We start from the raw sequence: 19,486 nt of genomic DNA, 5'->3' as shown, positions 1-19,486 counted from the left end.
AGTTTATTAATTTGGCCAACTACACCTTATTTCTGAGATGATATAGTTGTTGCCACCTATCAATTTTCCTGCATTTTCATTCTCAGGAAAAAAGTCCACATTTTCAGCCCATGCTCCCTAAAATCATTTCTCATGAGGCCAAGAATTAACCTGGAAAGTTTTAATTATATATTTTAAATTAGAATTTTTAGTTATAAATAACTAAAAGTGTGAGCATATAAAGAAAAGCAATAGGAGTTACTGCTACTGGCTGTGTCTATACTACATATAATTGAGCAGTATAAATAAATATCATATTAACAGCACTTGGCAACATCTCTTTATTGTTACATGCAGTATATACGGACGTTATATTAATTTAAGCATGTTAAAATAATGTTAAGATCCTGTGTAATTTTGCTGTTGTTCAGTGCCACAGCTGCGTTTTGGGAGATGCCAAACACGATGATCACTTTTTGTGTTGCAGGGCTTTAGATCAAGTCCTCGCCATGCCAGAAGACGTGTAACACCTCGCCTGGAGGAAACACAACCTCTAGTGGAAGCTCACCATCTCAGTGAGCAGGAAACTTCTGTAAGGAAAAGAAAAATCAAGAAAAGCAGCCGAGTCCAACCCGAATTTTACCATTCTGTTCAAGTTACCCCAACTCGAAAACCTGTAAGTATTCTGCCTTTAGGTATCAATTGCACTTAAAGTTATAAAAGCACTTACACTTAGAGGCATGTAATATAATGCTAATTTTGGGGCCATTCATATTTTCTTCCTCAATTTAAAAACCTTTCCAGTTCTCATATTCAGCAGCAAATCCAGATAAAAGTTGATAAGACTGTATATAATGTTGATGCATAACTCTAAAAAGTAATCTAGTTCTGAAGAGGGATTTTTTAATTTTGTTTCTTAGAATTTATTATTTAGACTATAGATTATAATCAAATTAGATATTTAATTTGATAGTATAATAGTGATATTAATTAACAGGTTTTTATAGCAAATATGTTTTGTTGAAATTTTGTTGAAATTCCTTACTCAGATTTAACAGAGATGCTATGTACTGAACCTAATTTATATTAAATATCATTACTAGATCCAATTTTGAGGTTCCTTTTACTTTATACAGTGTTTACAATTATTCTGCTCAACAAAACTTAGATTGAATCTCATAATTCCTTGCTCCTCAGTCTGATTTACACACAGTTCTTTTAATACTAACCTACTTTTAGTATGGAAATATGACAGTTTGTTGAGACATACAGTTCCAAAAGTAAATTTGCATGAAGACCTATTCTGTCCTGCAGGCATAATGCATTTCTCTTTTTAATGAGAGCTCATTGCTTTGACACATTTTCTGAATAACTTTTCTGTGCCAGTGTTATGGGGCTTGAATAACTTCTATAAAGTCAGTATTATTGAAGAGGTAACTATTGAGCATACCCTAAACCGGATTATCTTGAAGTTGCTAGAACCTAACTGAGCCTACCTACATTGGTGTTAACAGAGCACCAAGAATTATCAGTGAGCTCTGAAGATGGTTTGAGGAAGTATTCCTTTGTGAAATTACACTGCCTGAGAGAACAAGCAACTTCTGCAAAGAAAGCCATAGCTGCCATCAACTGCCAGAATTTTTACCTACTCTCTGAATTTGTTTCTCTGCTTTCATTTCACTAGTCCCAATTTTCCTCTGTTGTCTCATGCTTCCATTTATGGTTTATTTTACACTGCTCATGTTTTTGTGGTTTAATTTGATCTGATGGATTTGTCTTCTACTCTTCTTAAAGGATCTGCTGTCACTTTCTTCTCAACCATCTCCCTTTCACTCCCATCCTATCTTACTTTCTAGACTACTTTGTCTAGCTCTGTGACTCTTACTAGGTCTCCAGGTTCCCTCTGTTCATTATTCACTTCTGATCCTTTCCCTGCTTTGTTGTCCTTCCTTCACCTCTTCCATCACCAACCCTTATTTTCCGTACCGCTCCTCTTGGGATTTTTTAAAATTCCCTTTTTTGTTTGATTGTTCATATTTTTTCCATGGTACTATGCCAAGGGTAAGCCTGCCTGTCACTGCTGAGCCTGTAACCAATTGCCACTGGTTACCAACACTGGAAAAAGAGCAGCAGTGCCACTGAATTAAAGAGCTAAAACTGTAGAAATGGTGTAAGCAGCAAAACAAGCCTGGAAGAATGGATTAGTTAAGCTAAGAAAGCCCTGCTTTTTCCAAAATCAGTAACATGTCAGGGATTTAAGGACCAGAAAAATAAATTTAAAAAAAAATAGAAAATGTGCAGTGTTAGTGTATAACTTCACTTTTGTATCATTTCATGTGTCTGCTCTGTCTTCTAAAATCTACCACTGTGTCCTAGGGTGTCCTAGGTTTCAGAAAAACAATAATAAATCCCAGATTTAGAGAAAACTTCCCTCAGTGCTGTCACCATTATGTCACTTCCTTGAAATTGCTTTGGCAACGTATCTTTTATACAGTTATATAGTTCTTGTGATAGCTTTTCCTTCTACAGCCTTGATGAATGCACATTTCTACCTAAAACAGAATAAATTATCTTTATTAGACTACAATCCAGAAAACATAGGTCACCAATTTAATTTCTCGTGGACATTGTAAGTTATTCTGAGTGTATTATTAATGTCATGGTGACAGGGTGAGTAAGGTTTATGCCATTGCCATGACAAATCACTTCAGTGTTGTGAAGTTCCAGGCAGTCACCAGGATGTCCATCCTGCAGTTTATTGCATCTTCATCCCACTTAGACTCAATGTCCTCAAGCTGAGAGACTTTTGACCTTCATCTTTGTACAGTGTACATGACTCAGTGCCAGAAATGCTCTTATTAATCTGCATAATTTCTTTCCCCTTACCCCCCCTTATATTCCTAGCTCTGCCCACTTGAACCACTCTAAATAAATCATCTGTTGTGTTGATGTTTACATTATGGCCATATTCTGTTGAGTCATCACTTAAAAAAAGCCATGTATGATGTTTTCTAACCAGGAGACATAATTTCTCTTCATAAAACAGTTCTTTTTTTTTTTTCCCTACTCATGCTTTTTTGTCCTCTTTTTTCTGACTAGAATGGTATCTCCAAAGTAACTACAAAAGAACCTTATGGAAAGCTTTTTCTTTGCTCCAGCAAATTTTATGTTCTGAAATGCGTTAGCCTGTTTTGTTGTCCTATTAAGATATATGCATAAGGACTTTTCAGATAATTCATTCAAAGCTTTGGTGGATATTTAGATGCTAGGCTTTCTTATTCTTGTTAATTTAGACTATTTTGTATTTAGTTGGTTTTGTTGTGTCTAAATCTTGTTTTGCAGTTTCCTAGCTGCTGCTATAATTATCTGAATTTGCTTGTATTATTTCTTACTTCCTGTATAGCAATCTGAGATCTTTCCAGTATTGTTCCTGATCTTGTCAGAACTAAATTAGTTGTCATTGTTTGGATGGGAGTAATCCCACTGAAGACAGTAATTGTTCCACTCGAATATATATCTACATGAGGAGATGTTTGCAGAAATAGAACATCAGTTTTCTTTGAAAATTTAGTTGTTTTTTTTACACCTTCCAGGTCATTAATGAGGACATTAAATATATTTTGTGCTAATACTGATCCTTGCCAAACAAAGTTTATCAGCCATTTTCATTTTTATTTGTCTTACTCTAGTGCAACATGAACACAGTGCTGAGGCTTCCCCTTTTAAGCCATATTTTTATATCTCCAGCCCTGTAGATCACCCTCTCATTAGTGGCTGTATTCTCTGTGCTGACATTCTCTATGGGTGACAGTTTTACATCAGCTTCATATGGAGGAGAGTACAGACACATATTACTGACGTGTACTTTGCATTTTTGAACACTGTGGAGAAGCCTTGAGAGCAAACAGAACCGTGTTTTTTAGGTTGGTGTGATTGCATGCAAGTCCAAGGAGTGTTACATATCGCTCCTTTCACAAACTGGGTACCTGATTCTGTACAGGTAGCTAAATTGTCTGAAGGTGTGCAAGGATGTGCAAAAATCTGTTCTTGTGAGCGTGCTGCTGCCTAGCAATACTTCTCCAGGGCAGATTTTAAACTGAGAGTTCTATTTCAAGCATTTTGAAAAATATTATCTATATTTTAAGTAGTGCTTCTGCTCTGAAGCAAAGTATAAAACACTGGAAATTATTCATAGGTGGCCTTGAGTTTGTGTAAACATATGTGGCTCCTGAGCTGTGGGGTCAGTTAGATGTGCAGCTCTGCCAAACAATGTTTGTATATCTATAAAGATAACTGAAAAGAGATGCTGTCAAAGCAGCACCTTTTGACATCTCTGTTGTTAAACAATTTGAAGGGCTCCTAAATTTACTGACTCATGCAGCCACCAAGGATTATTTACAATCATGAGTTGCAGTATCAAAATTTGCACCTTCATTTGTCACAATTGCTCTAAGACGTGGTAGATGAGACTACAGAGACAGGATGATAAATAAACCTGTTTTCTTCACTTTCTGATGTGAAAGCCCTCTTTCTACTCAAAAGCCTTGTACTTTACACATCCAAAGATGATCTATTTGCCCCCCGAACTGTAGCAACAGCATATATTGTGGTGATTATCTAGTAAATATTGTTACAAAGAAAAGCATCTCTGAAATAATCTACAAAGAATAAACTGATGACAAATAATGATCTCAGAAGCACTGCTGATTGTAGGTATTCATCAGGGTCTCCTAATTTACCTGTTTCTAATTATTTAAAGACTGGCCTTTGCTGAAGCAATTTAGCTCCTTAGGGGTGGGTGCAGCATCGCTACAAGTCACTACAAGGAAAACAGGGAGAGGTCAGATGTCTGGGAGGTCACATGTGAAAAAAACTTGATTGGAGCATCTTCATTTGGCTCCACTGAGACTAATTCCATGGCTAAAGTGAAACTTGCACTATGCATAGTCTGATGAAGAAACCATGAAAGCAAAGTTTGATCAATTTTTAATGCATGTAAAACCATAGGCTGTCCCATTAATGGTCTTTTCAGCTATCCTGGTTTTTACTTATATGCTGCATTTAAGCCTTAGAACTTATGAGAAAATCAGTATTAGAATTCTGTTTGAAAAACACTTAGGAGTTTTTGTAAACATCTGATACCAAATAATTTATAGAAGTCTCAGAAGTCTCTCATTTCTGACACGTTACTTGAAAATAATTTTTATATGGATAAAGCTGTTCTACAGGACCCTTTAGGAGTTTTTAATATGTCTAATTAAATAATATCCATTTCATTAATTTCCATTTATTCTTACTCTGATGTTATGTACTAATTTTCCAATATCGCTATGTCCTTTACATGCTATTTGAATGACCTAAAACATATGAGATGCAAATATTGTCCATCACCCTGTACAAGACTTGGTTATTTCCAACTATTAGCTATTTAATCTATAGATTACATTCATATCTTCTTTCTTTTGGGGACATCTGCTCATGCTGGATTGTGTCTCCTGTGAATTGCATTTAGAAGCGAACTTGGCAAAACATTATCATGCCATCTTTCCCTTTCAGCATTTTTATTAACATTATATTAACGTTCTCAAATGTATGACAAAGCTGTGAGCTGTCAGATTCTGCATGCACGTGTGCACCCACATGCACAGGTCCTGTCTCAGGACACTCTGAGCACAGCCATAATGAACAAACACAGGGAACATGTGAATCCATACCAAAACGGAAATAAGAACTGCATTTTTTAATTTTTAAGGATGCTATGGTTTAGCCTGTCATGCAGCTAAATGCAAACAGCAGCATGGAGCTGTTTGCTCTCTCCCTCCAGTAGGATGCGCGGAAAATAAGAAAAAGGTCAAACTTGTAGGTTGAGAGAAGTTTAATGAGACCAAAAAGGAAGGCGAAAAAATAAGAATTATAAATCAATGTACATAACAAGAGATGCCCAATGCAGTTGTGCAGCACCTGCTGACCCATGCCCAGCCAGTCCCTGAGCAGGAGGCTGCCACCCTCAGTTTGGTTGCTCAGCATGGTGCCATGTAGTATGGAGCATCCCCTTGGTCAGCTGGGGTCAGCTGTGTCACCTCCCAGCTTCTTGTGCCAGCAGGGCAGCTTGAGAAGGTGAAGAGTCATTGATGTAGTGTCAGCCATGCTCAGCAATGACTAAATCATCAGTGTTATCAACATTATTCTTGCCTCAAATCCAAAACATGCCACTGTACCAGCTACTAGGAATCAAAATAACTCTACAACAGCTGAAACTAGGACAAAGACTGAAAAGATATTGATGGGGATTTTGAGAAACTCCTGAAAGTTTATTAGGCGATGGTTTCATAAAGTTTTTAAGAGGATTTAAGCATCTGGCCATCTGAAACATTTATTAAAATATCTCAAGGGACCTATTTTAGGTGCATAGGATCTCTGCAAATATGACTATTAGTGCTAAATCCAGTCATGTTTGAAATGAAAAGAAAGCTTTCAGTGGCTATTAGGTTGACTTCAAAGTTAATTTTTTTTCCAAGAGACTTTACATCTCTTTTTTGGGCTGCTTGTTTTATTGCTTTTCTTATAGCAATTAATTCCTCACTGTTAAATCCTTCATAAACAGTTTTGCCCAAAGAGTTCATTTTCCCTCTGTTCTTCCAGCCTCTGTGACCTCCTCCCTTGCTGCCTGCTCCTGATTTCCTCTTGGCTGCCTTTCCCTCTCCACCCTGCAGCTCATCCATTGCGTTATTGCCTGTTTCTTCCACTCCCTTTGCCCAGCTCCTAGGCAGTTTAGGTTTTTGAAGGGATTTCTTAAAGGTGCATTGCCATGAGTTTCGCTAGGCCCTGGAGGTGATTGCACTACTGTTTTAAAAATTTTTCCTAAAACACGAGAGTGATATGTTAAGAATTAGATCTGGGATTTAAAATTATTGTTGTCTATCTAGTGATTTTTTTTCCTATAGATGAGTTACTACAGCTATTAAGAATAGTACAAAAGAAACAAGTTAATTGCAATAGTGCTAATAATTAATAACACATTAATGGAAAAAAGACATAAGAAATAAGCATAGCAGTATTAGTACAAATCTGTATTTAGAGCACCTTAACTGACTTCACTGCTAGCTCTTTTTTGGAGGGTTAAGGTAATTTGAATTGGTTGTCCCCTGTGGTGGCAGATCATGCTTATTTTAACTATATTTGCTTAGATTTAAAATTGCATGTGCATCAAATCTCTTATTTTTCTGTACACCATTGCAAATCATCCTGTACCTGTGGGCAAAGCCCTTTAATATAGCAGGATTTGTCTGGATAAGTGAGCTGATTTCATACCATTTTTATTTTGTCTGAGTCAATTTTCATTCCAGGGAATGAAAATTCATTCCCAACTTATTTAGTGAAAAGGGGATGAGAGCTTAAACCAGTCTAACTCTGTTTGTTCTAAAGTGTTCAAAAAGGGTCAAAGTGCACCCTTGGTCCTTGGAGATGAAGCTAACTTGCTACTAAATTAGAAGGGAATGAGAGAAAATATTCTTCAAGTGTTGTATCAAAGAAATAGAGTTTTGAAACTCTGGCTTAAAAAATGCCTTGTTTGTTTGCCACCATCATTTTGCCATGATTTTTATTGACTGGGGTTTTGTGTTCATTGATAAAATTTTACTACATGCATGCAGCATAGCCTCACTGAGAAACTAAATTTTTAGCTGTTCAGAATTTTTCTTTTTTAAATCCCAGTGTCCTTCTGGGAGAGCTAGTAATAGAAACCTAAGCTGCTAAAATGTGCTAGCAGCCTTAACTGTAAGAAAAAATGTTTTATGTATGTGATTATAAATGGTGAATTCTGCACAGTAGCTGAAAGCAGATTAAAAAAAAATTAATCAGCTCTGATCTTGTTGATAGTGTTGTTTGCACAACTTAAAATGACCACTACTTGTCTCACAGATGCATAGTAATTATAGTCTAAATGCAGATGTTTCCTTTTCCTTCGCTGCCACAAGAGTCACTCTGCAGAGTTGTATTGTGTAACATCCTACTCTAGCACATAAAAGTACATCTTTATATAGCAAGGGACTCCCTTCTACATTTGTATTTATATATAACACTACACATGGGTATGATGTTAAAAGAATAGTTTGGCAGAGGCAAGTGTTCAGATATTATCAAGCACTGGAATTAAGGTTACACGTGCAGTTTTAATTCAGTGGATTATGCATCTGCGTTGTCATACAGGCTTTAATTGCATGATGGTGCACTGGTTTTTCACAGGATGTACTCTGTATTCAGCATAGGGTGGAAGTGCTCTTAGGATGACTCTTATGTGTAGGAGTTCTGCTACAGAAGTTGTAAAGTGTATAAATGAATAAAACAGGAGATTGCAGGAAGACAGAGGATCTCTTATTTCTTTAAAAAGAGTGAGTGCTGCTTTGGAGACTGAGGGGTGGGCACAGAGTCGCTGTAAATGAGCAGAACAACTAGTTTAAAATATTTTTTAATCTTCCATTTTCTAAGTGCCTGAATCAAAGCATGTAGCTGGGTTTATGGAAGTTCTTAAGCTGCCAATCACCACTGAACTCTGTGTGTGCTGTAGTCTGAGTACTATTGATACATAATTTTAATAGCTCTTAAAAGTCAGATCCCTGGCATCTCAATTGGACCTAGGTAAAGAATTGACCTCCTGGCTTAGTTTGCATCCTGTGTAATGGGAGTGAAGCAGTCAGATACTACTGTAATGATGAGCACCAAAAACCACTCTATTAAATAATAGTTCCTTCTTTGCACTAGTATTTGAATAGCATGAAGTAAGTTCTAGGGCTGCCATTGAACTGAGAATAACAAAATACTGAATAACTGTTTATGGAGTGAATATCACTCATTATTTGCACTAAATAGGAGCAAGACTTTTATTAAAAAAATTACTGAGGATGTAATAGTATATGATCACATCATTACTATCGCATATGCATCATAACATACAAATAAACAGGCTGAACCAAGGCTGCATGGTGAACCTTAAGTCTGGGATTTGGTAACATTTTAGTACTTAACTAAGGAAAGTATTTTAGCAGGAGCTTTGTGTTTAATTTCCTACTGTTGTTAAAAACAAACTGGAAAAGCTCTGCTGTGTAGCTCATTGGCAAGTTTTGACACTTCGACTACAATATGGAAAATTCTGATGGATTTCAGGGAGAGACTGATGTCATGTGTATTCCTCATAGGAATCAGTAACAGAGGGGAGGAGGTAGGTTTTTTTTAGAGGAACTCTCAGATATTTGCTAATAGCTGAAGTTGGGGTGAAATTTCCCTTTCCTTCCGGACTCCTTAGGGGAATGTGCCTTCCTGTGCTCATTCTTCCCAAGTGTGGCTGTTTCTGCCATGTCTCCTCCAGCCTGCTCCTGACCTGCCTCTGCTGACTCCTTCCTCGCTGTGCAGTCCTCACTTCTCTGCTGACCTTGGCCCTTCTGCTCTTGCTCTGTCAGTTCTTATTTCACCTCCTCATGTCAGAGCGCTTCTCAGGTTCACCTGGTCAGTCCTCTCTCATTTCTCTGAGGCACTTGTTCAAGCTGTCTCTTTGATTTCTGTGCCTCCCTGTGGCCCCTGGTTGCTTACTCCATTCCTTGTCTCCTGTCTGTCTTCTCTGAAGCCTTCTCACACACAGTTCATGCCCTCCTTGTGCATTAAGCTGCCTTGTTCAAGGTCCATGGTATGTCAGATCCCTAGCTCTCCCCAGTGTGCTTCCTCCAGCACTGGTGGTTACTAATCCCACCAGTTACCTTGCAGCTCCATTGCTCCTGTAGTCTTTATGCACGGAGTCTGCTGCTCCCTTGGATGTTTTCAGCTGCAGCTCCCAGCCGCTGCCGGTGTCTGTCTGTCCCTCAGGCTGTCAGTCGTGTTGTATTTCTGCAGCCCTTTCCTGCAGTGTGTGTGTTCCGGTGTTTGTCCTCCCCACTCTCACATCACACGGCTTCCTCCTCTTGCTGGCTGCACAGGCTGAGCCAGAAAGAGAAGAGGAGAGAGCAGAACAGAACTTCTGCCTCAGGTCTGCTGCCTGCCTTCCCCTGCTCTCCATGCCCCCTGTCCTCACTGCCATCCACCTGAAACCACGGCAAGCAATGACTAAATGAAAAGATTAGTCTTTCCTCGGGGTCTCCAAGCTGGAAGGATCCTGGTCAGCAGCTTGTTGGGGCTGGTAGGTGTCCTGAGCGTGGAGGTAAGAGCTGCGAGGGTGAAATTTGTTTGGTCATTCTGTGGTGGTAGGGTAGATCTAAACCCCCTGAGAGACTCTTTGTTTAAGGGTGCCAATCTGAAGGGATTTTTCAGAGACGATACATTGAAGACATTTTAGTTGAGAAATGTGAACCTTGTTAAAAAAAGTCTGGTAAAATAGCATTGGTAGTTACCTGAACACTAGGAATAGTTAAACTATTTACCTTTGCAAAGAAGAACTATTAATAGGTGAGGAGAGATTAAAAGAAGTTAACTTGCTCTGCAAAACCAAAAACAAAAGGTGAGAGGAGATAGAATGCAGGCTATGAATACATTGGGGAAGCAAAAATGGTTATTTAAGAAAATGAACATTGTTGTTGCAAAAAAAAAAAAACCCCAAAAGGCCAGGAATAAGGTTAAGGTGGCAATTAGAAGATGACTTGTAATCAAGACAGCAGGAGGTTCTCCAGTTTTCCTGTCAGAGTAGTGAGATCAAACACAAACATTAAAGGCTTTACTTTATACTCCCTGATGCCAGGGATAGCAGATGATATTTATAACTCAAAGACTTATCCCTCTGACAAATGTGGACAGATTTTTAACAAAGATGGCAAAAGACTTACGTCTAGCTTGAAGCATATTCATATTTGAAGTATCCATCCCAAAGCTTACAGTCTTCTCAAAAAAGATTGCTGGGGTTTTTTTTCCTGTTTACAAAAAACTACTGCATGTTTTCATAATCTTGCTCTCAAGCTCCTCCATCAGCTTTGACTAAAAATTTTCAGGAAAATTAAACCTTGGGGAGGGAATATTTTCAAGCAAACTTGAGATAAAGAAACTCAAAATGGATTTTATTAAGAGAAAAATCTCATAATTTAATTATTAAAACTGGTATGTGTAATATAAGAATATGTATTTTCAGATAGTTAAATGATGGACTGTTGGATCGAGTCTTCAAATTTAGTTCTAAAACATGGAATGGAAATAGTTTGAAAACTTGTTTATTTATATAAGAAGGGAAACTTGCAGGTCAGGAGTGTTAACTCTTTTTACTAAAAGCAGAATATCATTACTACTGTTTTAGATTTTCTTAATGCCATTTAAAAAAAATTCTTCTCTGTCCTCTTTTTTCTTGGAAACAATCTATGCCCATCACAAGTTCAAAAGCTACTTAGAACTTTAATTTGCTCTTTGCTTTCCAGAATGCTTCCATACCCTGATACACCTTTTATAGCAACAGTAATTTAGTGTACTGTTAAAACATAAATATATACTATAATACAGTCTACAATGAAAAGTTTAGGAGGCTGAGAAAGGATTTGAAGCTAGATGATTTCTTATTCCAGACTCTTCCTCTGTTACTTGGTTGGCCTTGTAGGTGTAGTAGGCAAATAAAACTCTGTGTGCCTGCTTCAAATCTTAGTTCTTTTGTCCTGGTATACTCTTTTGTGTCTGGCAGCCCAGGGGGATCTGGGTCTCCCATATCTGAATGAATACAAAATAGCTGCAATTAAAAACCAGCACATAATTTATTTTTACATAATAGGAAGTTTTCTTGCAACAGTTATATTCAACAGTCATCTAAGTTACATACATTTCTTATACATAAATAATTTGCCACTTTGAGAACATGAAATCCTGACTATTTAGATATTAATATAGGAAACATTAATTTTGAAACAAGATAATGATAATGGAACAGCACTTATATTTTCCTGATGGTTTAATACAAAACTTAACTAAAATATGTATTCCCCATGCTGTAACTTCTCAGATACTCACAGCTCAAAATATTATTTCCCCATTGGGAAACCTTCAATACCTTTCTGTTGGCAGAAAGGTATTGAAGGTTAATACATTTGGTATATACATTCTATAATGTAGGTAAGTTATTTCATTATTAAATCCTGCAATTCATACTGGAAAACTAAGTAGAGGAAATAGACGAGGAATAAAGGAATGGATTTATTATGTAACATATCATGGCTGCCATGTTGATGATATTATGAATTTTTAAATGACATTCAGAAAAAAATCCACATTTTTGTTAGCAGTTTTACCAAGAAGCTTTTCAAAAGAACTAATGGCTTTGGCACAGTTATTAAACAATATTATTTGGCCTCACCTGCATGCAGGTCTTGGTTACACTGCAGGAAGTATGCCTTGCTTTTCAACATATTCATATGAAAAAGAAAAAAATAACAAGCAGGTTTTCCTTGCACAGCAACATACTTGTTCTTCCCCCATGATGGCTATCTTTCTTGGTGGAAGTTGCTGAGATCTATGAAGATTATTTTGACAGTATCTGATCCCTCAGCTCAATCTCACTCTTAACAGGGAAGCGTCTGTGAAATGTGATAAATGTGAAGCATCTACCAACTTTCTGCTCCTGAAAGCAGAAGCTCTACTTGTTGTAGTGTAATACTCACTAATTTCTACTTTTAGCTACTAGAAGATCGTATCTCTTCGGACCAATATATTGGTGCTTGAAATTTGGTGTAGTTCTGCAGAATTCATACGAGCTGCTCAGTGGTTCCTGTTGCTTGCATTGCACATGCCCCATTCAGGGACTACTTCAACATTTTACCCAATTACTACTTAAAATAGAATGTAGAAGCAGTTGGCAGAGCAGGGATCAGAGCCCAGCACTTCCATCTCCCCAGAGGGCACTGCATGCTCCAATGAGGAGTGGCTGTGCTCCCTCTTTCTCTTTTCTCATTCTACATCTAGAAATCTTAAACTTTATTTTTAAACATTTCCCCTCAACCAGGAGGTAATTGAGGAATAGTCTCCAGAATGGCTGCTGGGAGGTGAGGGTCTGAGCCTAGGTCTCAAACTTCTTTTGGTAATAAGGAAAAGACAAACAGCCACTCCACTTCCCTGAGAGTTCAAAGGAAACTAATGTTCTAATTTCAGAAGAAGGTTTGGGTATGCCTTATGTCCCTGAAGAATGAGATGCTTCCCCATGCTGAGTGACCAGTTTTTTCTGACCATTTGGTTCTACCGAAAGTTTTGCATCACGTCACTGTTAGATATGTAAATAGATGGCTATCCAATAAACATAGTTTTATGTTACAAAACTGTATTGCAACACCCAAGTGCATAAGTAGATCTAGCCCTTTATACATTTTGAATTTCATGTCCTCAAATAACCTATTTCTTCCAGAAAAATTGCATTCACAATGTTATTTTCAAAGTGGAGGAATGATAGATATTGACCTACTAGCATCCAGAAAATACCTCATCTTCTTTTGAAAGCACAAGAACGCATCAGAATTTCCTTGTGTAAATACAGTCACAGACTTAAAAATGTATGTGATAGAATAAACACTGAATGCTTATTTCCATCTTCTCCTACCTTTAGAAAGAAAGAATGTAAGTTCTCTCTACAAAGCAAGTAGATATCGTCTTGATGTTTGAAAAGCCTACCTGTTTGCAAAGACAGTTTGACATAAAGCCAGACCCTGGATGATCAGGAGTTTCAGATTTAGCATATTTGCCTTCCAGCTTTCTGCTTTACATATTTTTATTTACATTAAATACAAACCCAGAAACTCTGTAGTAATTTTCATATTTCCTGCTAACATGGGTACTTGGAAGTATGGATGTCCTCTTAAGTGAGTGGCACGGAACCAAAGAAAAATATAAATTTTCTGTATCTGCATCTCCACTGGTGATTTTTTTTAAGTTCATCATCACTGGCTTTACATTGTCCTTGTTTGTACTTTCATTTGTGTGTGTTTTGAATTTTGATCATTCCTGACACCATGAAGTCCCAAGGGACTCACGTAGCCTGATTACATACATTGGATGTTTTGTGTTCTGCATTGCATTATCATCTAACCAGATTAAGGTGGCAAAGATTTACTAATGGGAACATTCAGTTGCCCTAGATTTTGTCTTGAATTTGTTAAGTTATTTTACTTTAAAAGTTGATCCACTTTAATATCATTCTGTCTGGGATGTGAAAGGACAAAAATAGCCATTTATTTTCAATTTATATTCTAAAATGTTTTAAATTAGAAGGAATTTTGCTGAAATACACTGAGTAAAATCATTATTCCAGTGCTTCATTTCTGTTGATATTTATTCATTTCCCACAATGAGTATAATAAAAGAAAAAATATATTCCAGGAATTCTGAGATAATTTAGTATAAGTAAAATATAAATAACTCATAATTAAACTGAAAATTAAATGTCAGTCAGTGTTGACCTGTACTTCCCACAGCTTCCAAAAACCAGCATGAAAGGACTCACTGCAGTGGACAATCTTCTTAAAGATAAAATGTGAAAGTACAAGATGCTCGATTAGAATTCAGCTGGCCAGCACAATCTCTGATATGTCATAGGGCTGGGGAATTTTTGTAATATGAAGATAATTTGGTATCAGCCTTGTGGCAGCTTTTCCCAGCTGATTTGCCTGACTGAATTTAAAACCTGACCTCGGCTAATGCCTCCTCCCCCAGGAATGACAGTGACAGTCCCCGCTGCTCTTGACCCTTTCAGCTCCTGTTTACAGGTGCCTTACCTGATCTCTGCTGGTGTGCAATACTCCCCACCATTTGCCAGCTACACTGGCAAATCTGCCACTCACTTTCTACCTGATCTTCTGCAGTGCTCACCTATGACAAATAGCACTGCTCTCCCTCCTCAAGGGATATGATGCCTTGGAACGTGGCCGAATCCCTCTTACAAGAAGCGTACTGAACGCTTCTTTGAAATCATCCCATTACTGGAAACCTCGCACAGCACAGCTGCAAGCCCGGCTCTCAGGCGGCGGCTGTAATTCTCCGATTTCGTGGAAGCCAGAGGGAGCTCTGTGCCCTGCGCCGCTCCCGCCGAGCCTCCGCTCCCGGGACTCGTGTGCGCGGTGCACCCCCGTGCGGCACGGGCAGCGCGCCGGGCACGGAGCCCGGCTCGGGATGCGCCGGCTGCCGGGCTCGGGACGCGCCGGTTCCCGGGCTCGGGACGTGCCGGCTGCCGGGCTCGGGATGTGCCGGTTCCCGGGCTCGGGACGTGCCGGCTGCCGGGCTCGGGATGCGCCGGCTGCCGGGCTCGGGATGCGCCGGCTGCAGGGCTCGGGATGCACCGGCTGCCGGGCTCGGGATGTGCCGACTGCAGGGCTCGGGATGCACCGGCTGCCGGGCTCGGGATGCGCCGGCTGCCGGGCTCGGGATGTGCCGGTTCCCGGGCTCGGGATGCGCCGGTTCCCGGGCTCGGAATGCCCCGGTTCCCGGGCTCGGGATGTGCCGGTTCCCGGGCTCGGGACGTGCCGGCTGCCGGGCGCGGGATGCGCCGGCTCCCGGGCTGAGCTGCCCTGGGAGCCGGGCCTGGGTGCCCCGGTGCCCGCGGTGCCCCCGCTGCGCTGCAGATGCTGCCGCTCGTGCGGAGCCGCCCCGGGGCTGCAGAGAGGCCTCCAGGCTGCTGAGCAGCAGCGATGCATAATCGGAGGCAGAGAATAAGCAGCTATAGCAACTGGGCTGTGACCAAGCTGAGAGCAGTCAAGCCCTGACCCTTGCTAAGTCGCTAAGAGTAGGCTAAGTAAGCATGATCAGTATTTTAGGGGATATAAAAGAAACTTCGCTCACATAGCCCCCCCAAAAGCATTGTGTATTATTAATTGTTGTTTTTCAGTCGCACACAGCAATGTACTTTATACAGAAATAACAGAAGCATCTTACATATTTTGATTTTAACAGAATATAACAACCTTTTTTTCACGTGTTGTCCTAATGGGCCAGGAACCTTTTTCAGAACAGTACAGATGTTCTGCGTGATTTCTTATTTTTTAAACTGCTTAATATGTTGCTATGATAATGGAATGCTTATTTGGAACTTACAACTCTATCATGGATGCTAGAAACATAGAGTCTGGTGGGATGTGCACAGTGCCTGTGCAAAAGAATAACAATTACAGAATTCTTATCAAAGCTATTCATTTATTCAAGCAAAGTTGTTCAGTTCATTATAAACATCTTTGGAATAGCAAAGTAAAAAATATGTAGGTGCTCAGTATCTCTGTGTACACATTACTCAGAAGTATCTCCATGCTGAGTAAGACAGCAGACTGTAATTAAATTAGAAGCTGATATTTCTTAATGTTGTCCAGATTTTGCTGTTATGAAAAATTCCTTTCTGGACTTCCTACATTGCTCTGAAAATGAAACAACATGGTTCTTGCTCGGGATGCGAGCAAGTTAAAAGCTAAAGTGGGATTTGATTATTCATTTGGTTACTGCATGTATTAATTAAGCTAGGATAATCTAAAAGCAGATAGCTAGTTGTAATACAAACAGATGCCAAAGACTGCTCTACCATTGCCTGTTCAGTTTGCTTCTCATAAAATATGAGTGGAGTCTTCTCACACAGCTTATCTTCCAGTATTGTAGCAGAGCTGACTAAAAGGCAGACTCCTTTTCCTTAAAATTGACATTTCAGTAGACTGATGGTGCACGATGAACAACCACTCAACAGCCCTTTTGGCTTCTACAGGTAGAGGAGATGTTATGAAATATAATAACGGGCTATGAAGGGTTCTTTGGAAAACAGGAAATCCTACTGGAAAAAAAATATAAATTACTTTCAAATCTGAGAGTTGAGAGATTTTTCCCCAAAACTTCAATAGCAATTGCTATTGTACTTTGTTCTTCCATATATCAAGCTGCTACATAAATACTAATAAACTATTGCTGTAGCACCTCACAACACTGCGTTTGGGCTCTTTCCAACTTTCATATTATAAGATAGAAATGCAGAATGTGAAAAAGATGGAAGTCAGAATCTGTCTCTGTGGGTCTGTGTGATCCAAAGATACTGAGGATTGCTGATCAGCCAAAAGAAGGTTCAGGCCTGAAGTAAGATGTTCGGAGCTGGGATTAAAAGCAACACTTTCTCTTCTATAGTAAAATCTGGAGCTAAGGACAGGCTCAAAGCAACCTAATCCCTGACTAAGCACGTGAGGGGCCCTGGTAGTCTCATCTGGTACAGCAAAGTGCCCTGCAGCAAGCTGAACACTTCCAGCTCCTATCAGGAAGACGCCTGTATCTGACCATCCTGCTTTATGAGATCCAGTTTTGGCTTATTATAAAAACTGACAGCAAAATAGTCTCTGCACTAAAACTAATTATGAAGGCAATCTGAGCTGGTATCAGACATCTCATGTTTCTGTTTTTCTGCACTTACCTTTTGCTCTCTCTACATCACAGTACAGTGAACAAGAATTCAGTTAATTGGTCTTATGTATTCATTCCCTCCCTCTCAACTTGCACGTTTCAAACTTCACCATGGAGTTCTGTACAAGGAGAAAAGAGATTTGGGAGAGAAGTGAACAGGGTCAGTAGGAAAAAACACGAATAAGTGATCTGCTCTTATTATAGCACATTAATTAACTGTATATTATTTTTACTTTAATGCAGAGCAAAGAGTGCATCATGTTGTTTCTCTGGATTATGCAGATTCTGAGTTTTAAATGGATAAAATACCCCCCATGACAAAAACAATCAGACAGGAACAAACCATTTTATCAGATCTCTATCACTGGACAAATTTCTTCCTTAAGTAAAGATACCTTTTAAGCCCCTTTATAGAAATACATAAAATTAGGAAACTGCTACAACACAAGCCTAGAATACTATTTGGTTTAGTATCAAATCTGGAATCTAGAATGGCTGAATGGGGCTGTTGCTGTGTAACGAAATATGCTGGCTTTAAACTGAAAGAGGGTAGGTTTAGATCAGATATAAGGAAGTAACCCTTCACTATGAAGTTCCAGTGAGGCACTGGAACAGGTTGCCCGGAGAAGCCATGGAAGTGCTCAAGGCCAGGTTGCATGGGGCTTTGTGCAACCTGGTCTAGTGGAAGGTGTCCCTGCCCTTAGCAAGGGGCTTGGAACTAGATGGTCTTTAAAGGTCCCTTCCAACTCAGTTCTGTGAGTCTATGATTCTATTACACCTGTAAAAGTTGGCAACAGCACACACCTAAAAATTAACATAATTGGACAAGCATCAGGTTGCACTTCTGAAAGGCTGTAACAGTAGCTCCCACATGAAATGACAAATCAAACCCATCATTTTCTTGTCTCGTGCTTTGGAGAAACCACAAATCTCTTCTATCAGAAAATACAGAGTAAAAGGCATAGCACCTTGCTGTCCATTGTGTCCTGATAACACGTGTTTAATGATGTACCTTAAATTTCAACATGGTGCCGAACTCTTACTGTTCACACATCTCCGTTTCCCACTTTACCATAAACAGGGAAGCCAGACATGGCAGCAGTCCTCTCCCCGCACTACATCAGTATTTATTTACATTTCTGGAAGAGCTCTGTTTTGAGTAGCTGGGAAGCCTAAAAGTGAATACAGTCTATATACAGCGATACATGGACTGATCATTGGTTTGTTTGCCGAAGCCTGCAGGCAAAGGGTGACCGAAGGCTGCCCATCGTGTCCTGCTGCCCAAAAGGGCTGCTCTGAGAAATCGTGTCCGTTCTTCCCCTCCTCCCCTGCGCCCGCGTTAGCCAGCCGCGCCGGGCTGCCCCCGGGAACGCGGGCAGGAGGCCCGGGGCGGTGATAAGGAGCCCAGGGGCGGATTTACAAGTAGCTCGGTGATGGCAAATCTTCCCCTTGTCCTGGCGGGGGAGCCAAACGCCATCGATCTGTAGCCGGGAAGGTTGGTGGTTTTTTTTTTTTTTCGGCGTTGTTGCTGCTGGGTTTATTGTTGGGAAAGTGGGAGGCTCATTTGCGAGCTGGTTGCCCAGCCGCAGGCCACGGCTCTACCCCGACATCCCTCCAAATGCCCTCCCGCCTAAGACCGGCTGTTTTTTGGAGGATCACCCTCGGCATTCCGCACACGCACCCCTTTCCCCTCTAAATTCACAGCAATGGTGAGCGGCGGCCCTCTCCCCCATCCTCCTTCTCCCGTGAGATGCTTTTCCACGCCACGCGGGGCGGGTGTTCGCCGGCGCCACCTGAGGCCCCTCGTCCCGAGCTGCTCCCCACGCACCCTGTCTGTCTGTCTGTCTCCCCGTGCAGAGCTCCGGCAACGCGTCCTACCGATGCTCCATGTCGTCCTCCGCCGATCTCTCCGACGAGGAGGACTTCAGCCAGCGGTCGGGGACGGTGTCGCCGGCGCCGGGGGACACGCTGCCCTGGAACCTGCCCAAACACGAGCGGTCCAAGCGGAAGATCCAGGGCGGCTCGGTGCTGGACCCCGCCGAGCGGGCCGTGCTGCGCATCGCCGGTAAGGCGCGGGCGGGGGCGGCCGGGGGCCAGAGGGACCCCGTCCCTTCTGTTTGCGAGCGCGGCCCCGCCGGCCCGGGCGGTGACT

The 19,486-nt window shown here is 40.5% G+C and overlaps 1 protein-coding gene and 1 long non-coding RNA gene across 3 annotated transcripts in view; one reads left to right on the top strand and one right to left on the bottom strand.

Moving 5' to 3' along the window:
* The window catches only part of DST (dystonin), a 293,083-nt gene that overhangs the window by 15,942 nt on the left and 257,655 nt on the right, over positions 1-19,486 (top strand). For both annotated transcript variants that reach the window (XM_063389398.1, XM_063389397.1), the window contains exons 3-4: positions 467-655; positions 19,192-19,399. In XM_063389398.1, the coding sequence (XP_063245468.1) occupies positions 467-655; positions 19,192-19,399 (397 nt within the window). The remainder of the gene's footprint in view (positions 1-466; positions 656-19,191; positions 19,400-19,486) is intronic.
* On the bottom strand, positions 353-19,350 carry LOC134546558 (uncharacterized). Its single transcript, XR_010079199.1, has 3 exons — positions 19,213-19,350; positions 17,345-17,453; positions 353-569 (listed from the first exon to the last, which is right to left on the bottom strand). It is a non-coding gene; the product is annotated as an uncharacterized LOC134546558 (long non-coding RNA).

Source organism: Prinia subflava, chromosome 2, assembly GCF_021018805.1.
Source record: "Prinia subflava isolate CZ2003 ecotype Zambia chromosome 2, Cam_Psub_1.2, whole genome shotgun sequence".
NCBI lineage: Eukaryota > Metazoa > Chordata > Aves > Passeriformes > Cisticolidae > Prinia > Prinia subflava.
This window is presented reverse-complemented; position numbering and strand designations above follow the sequence as displayed.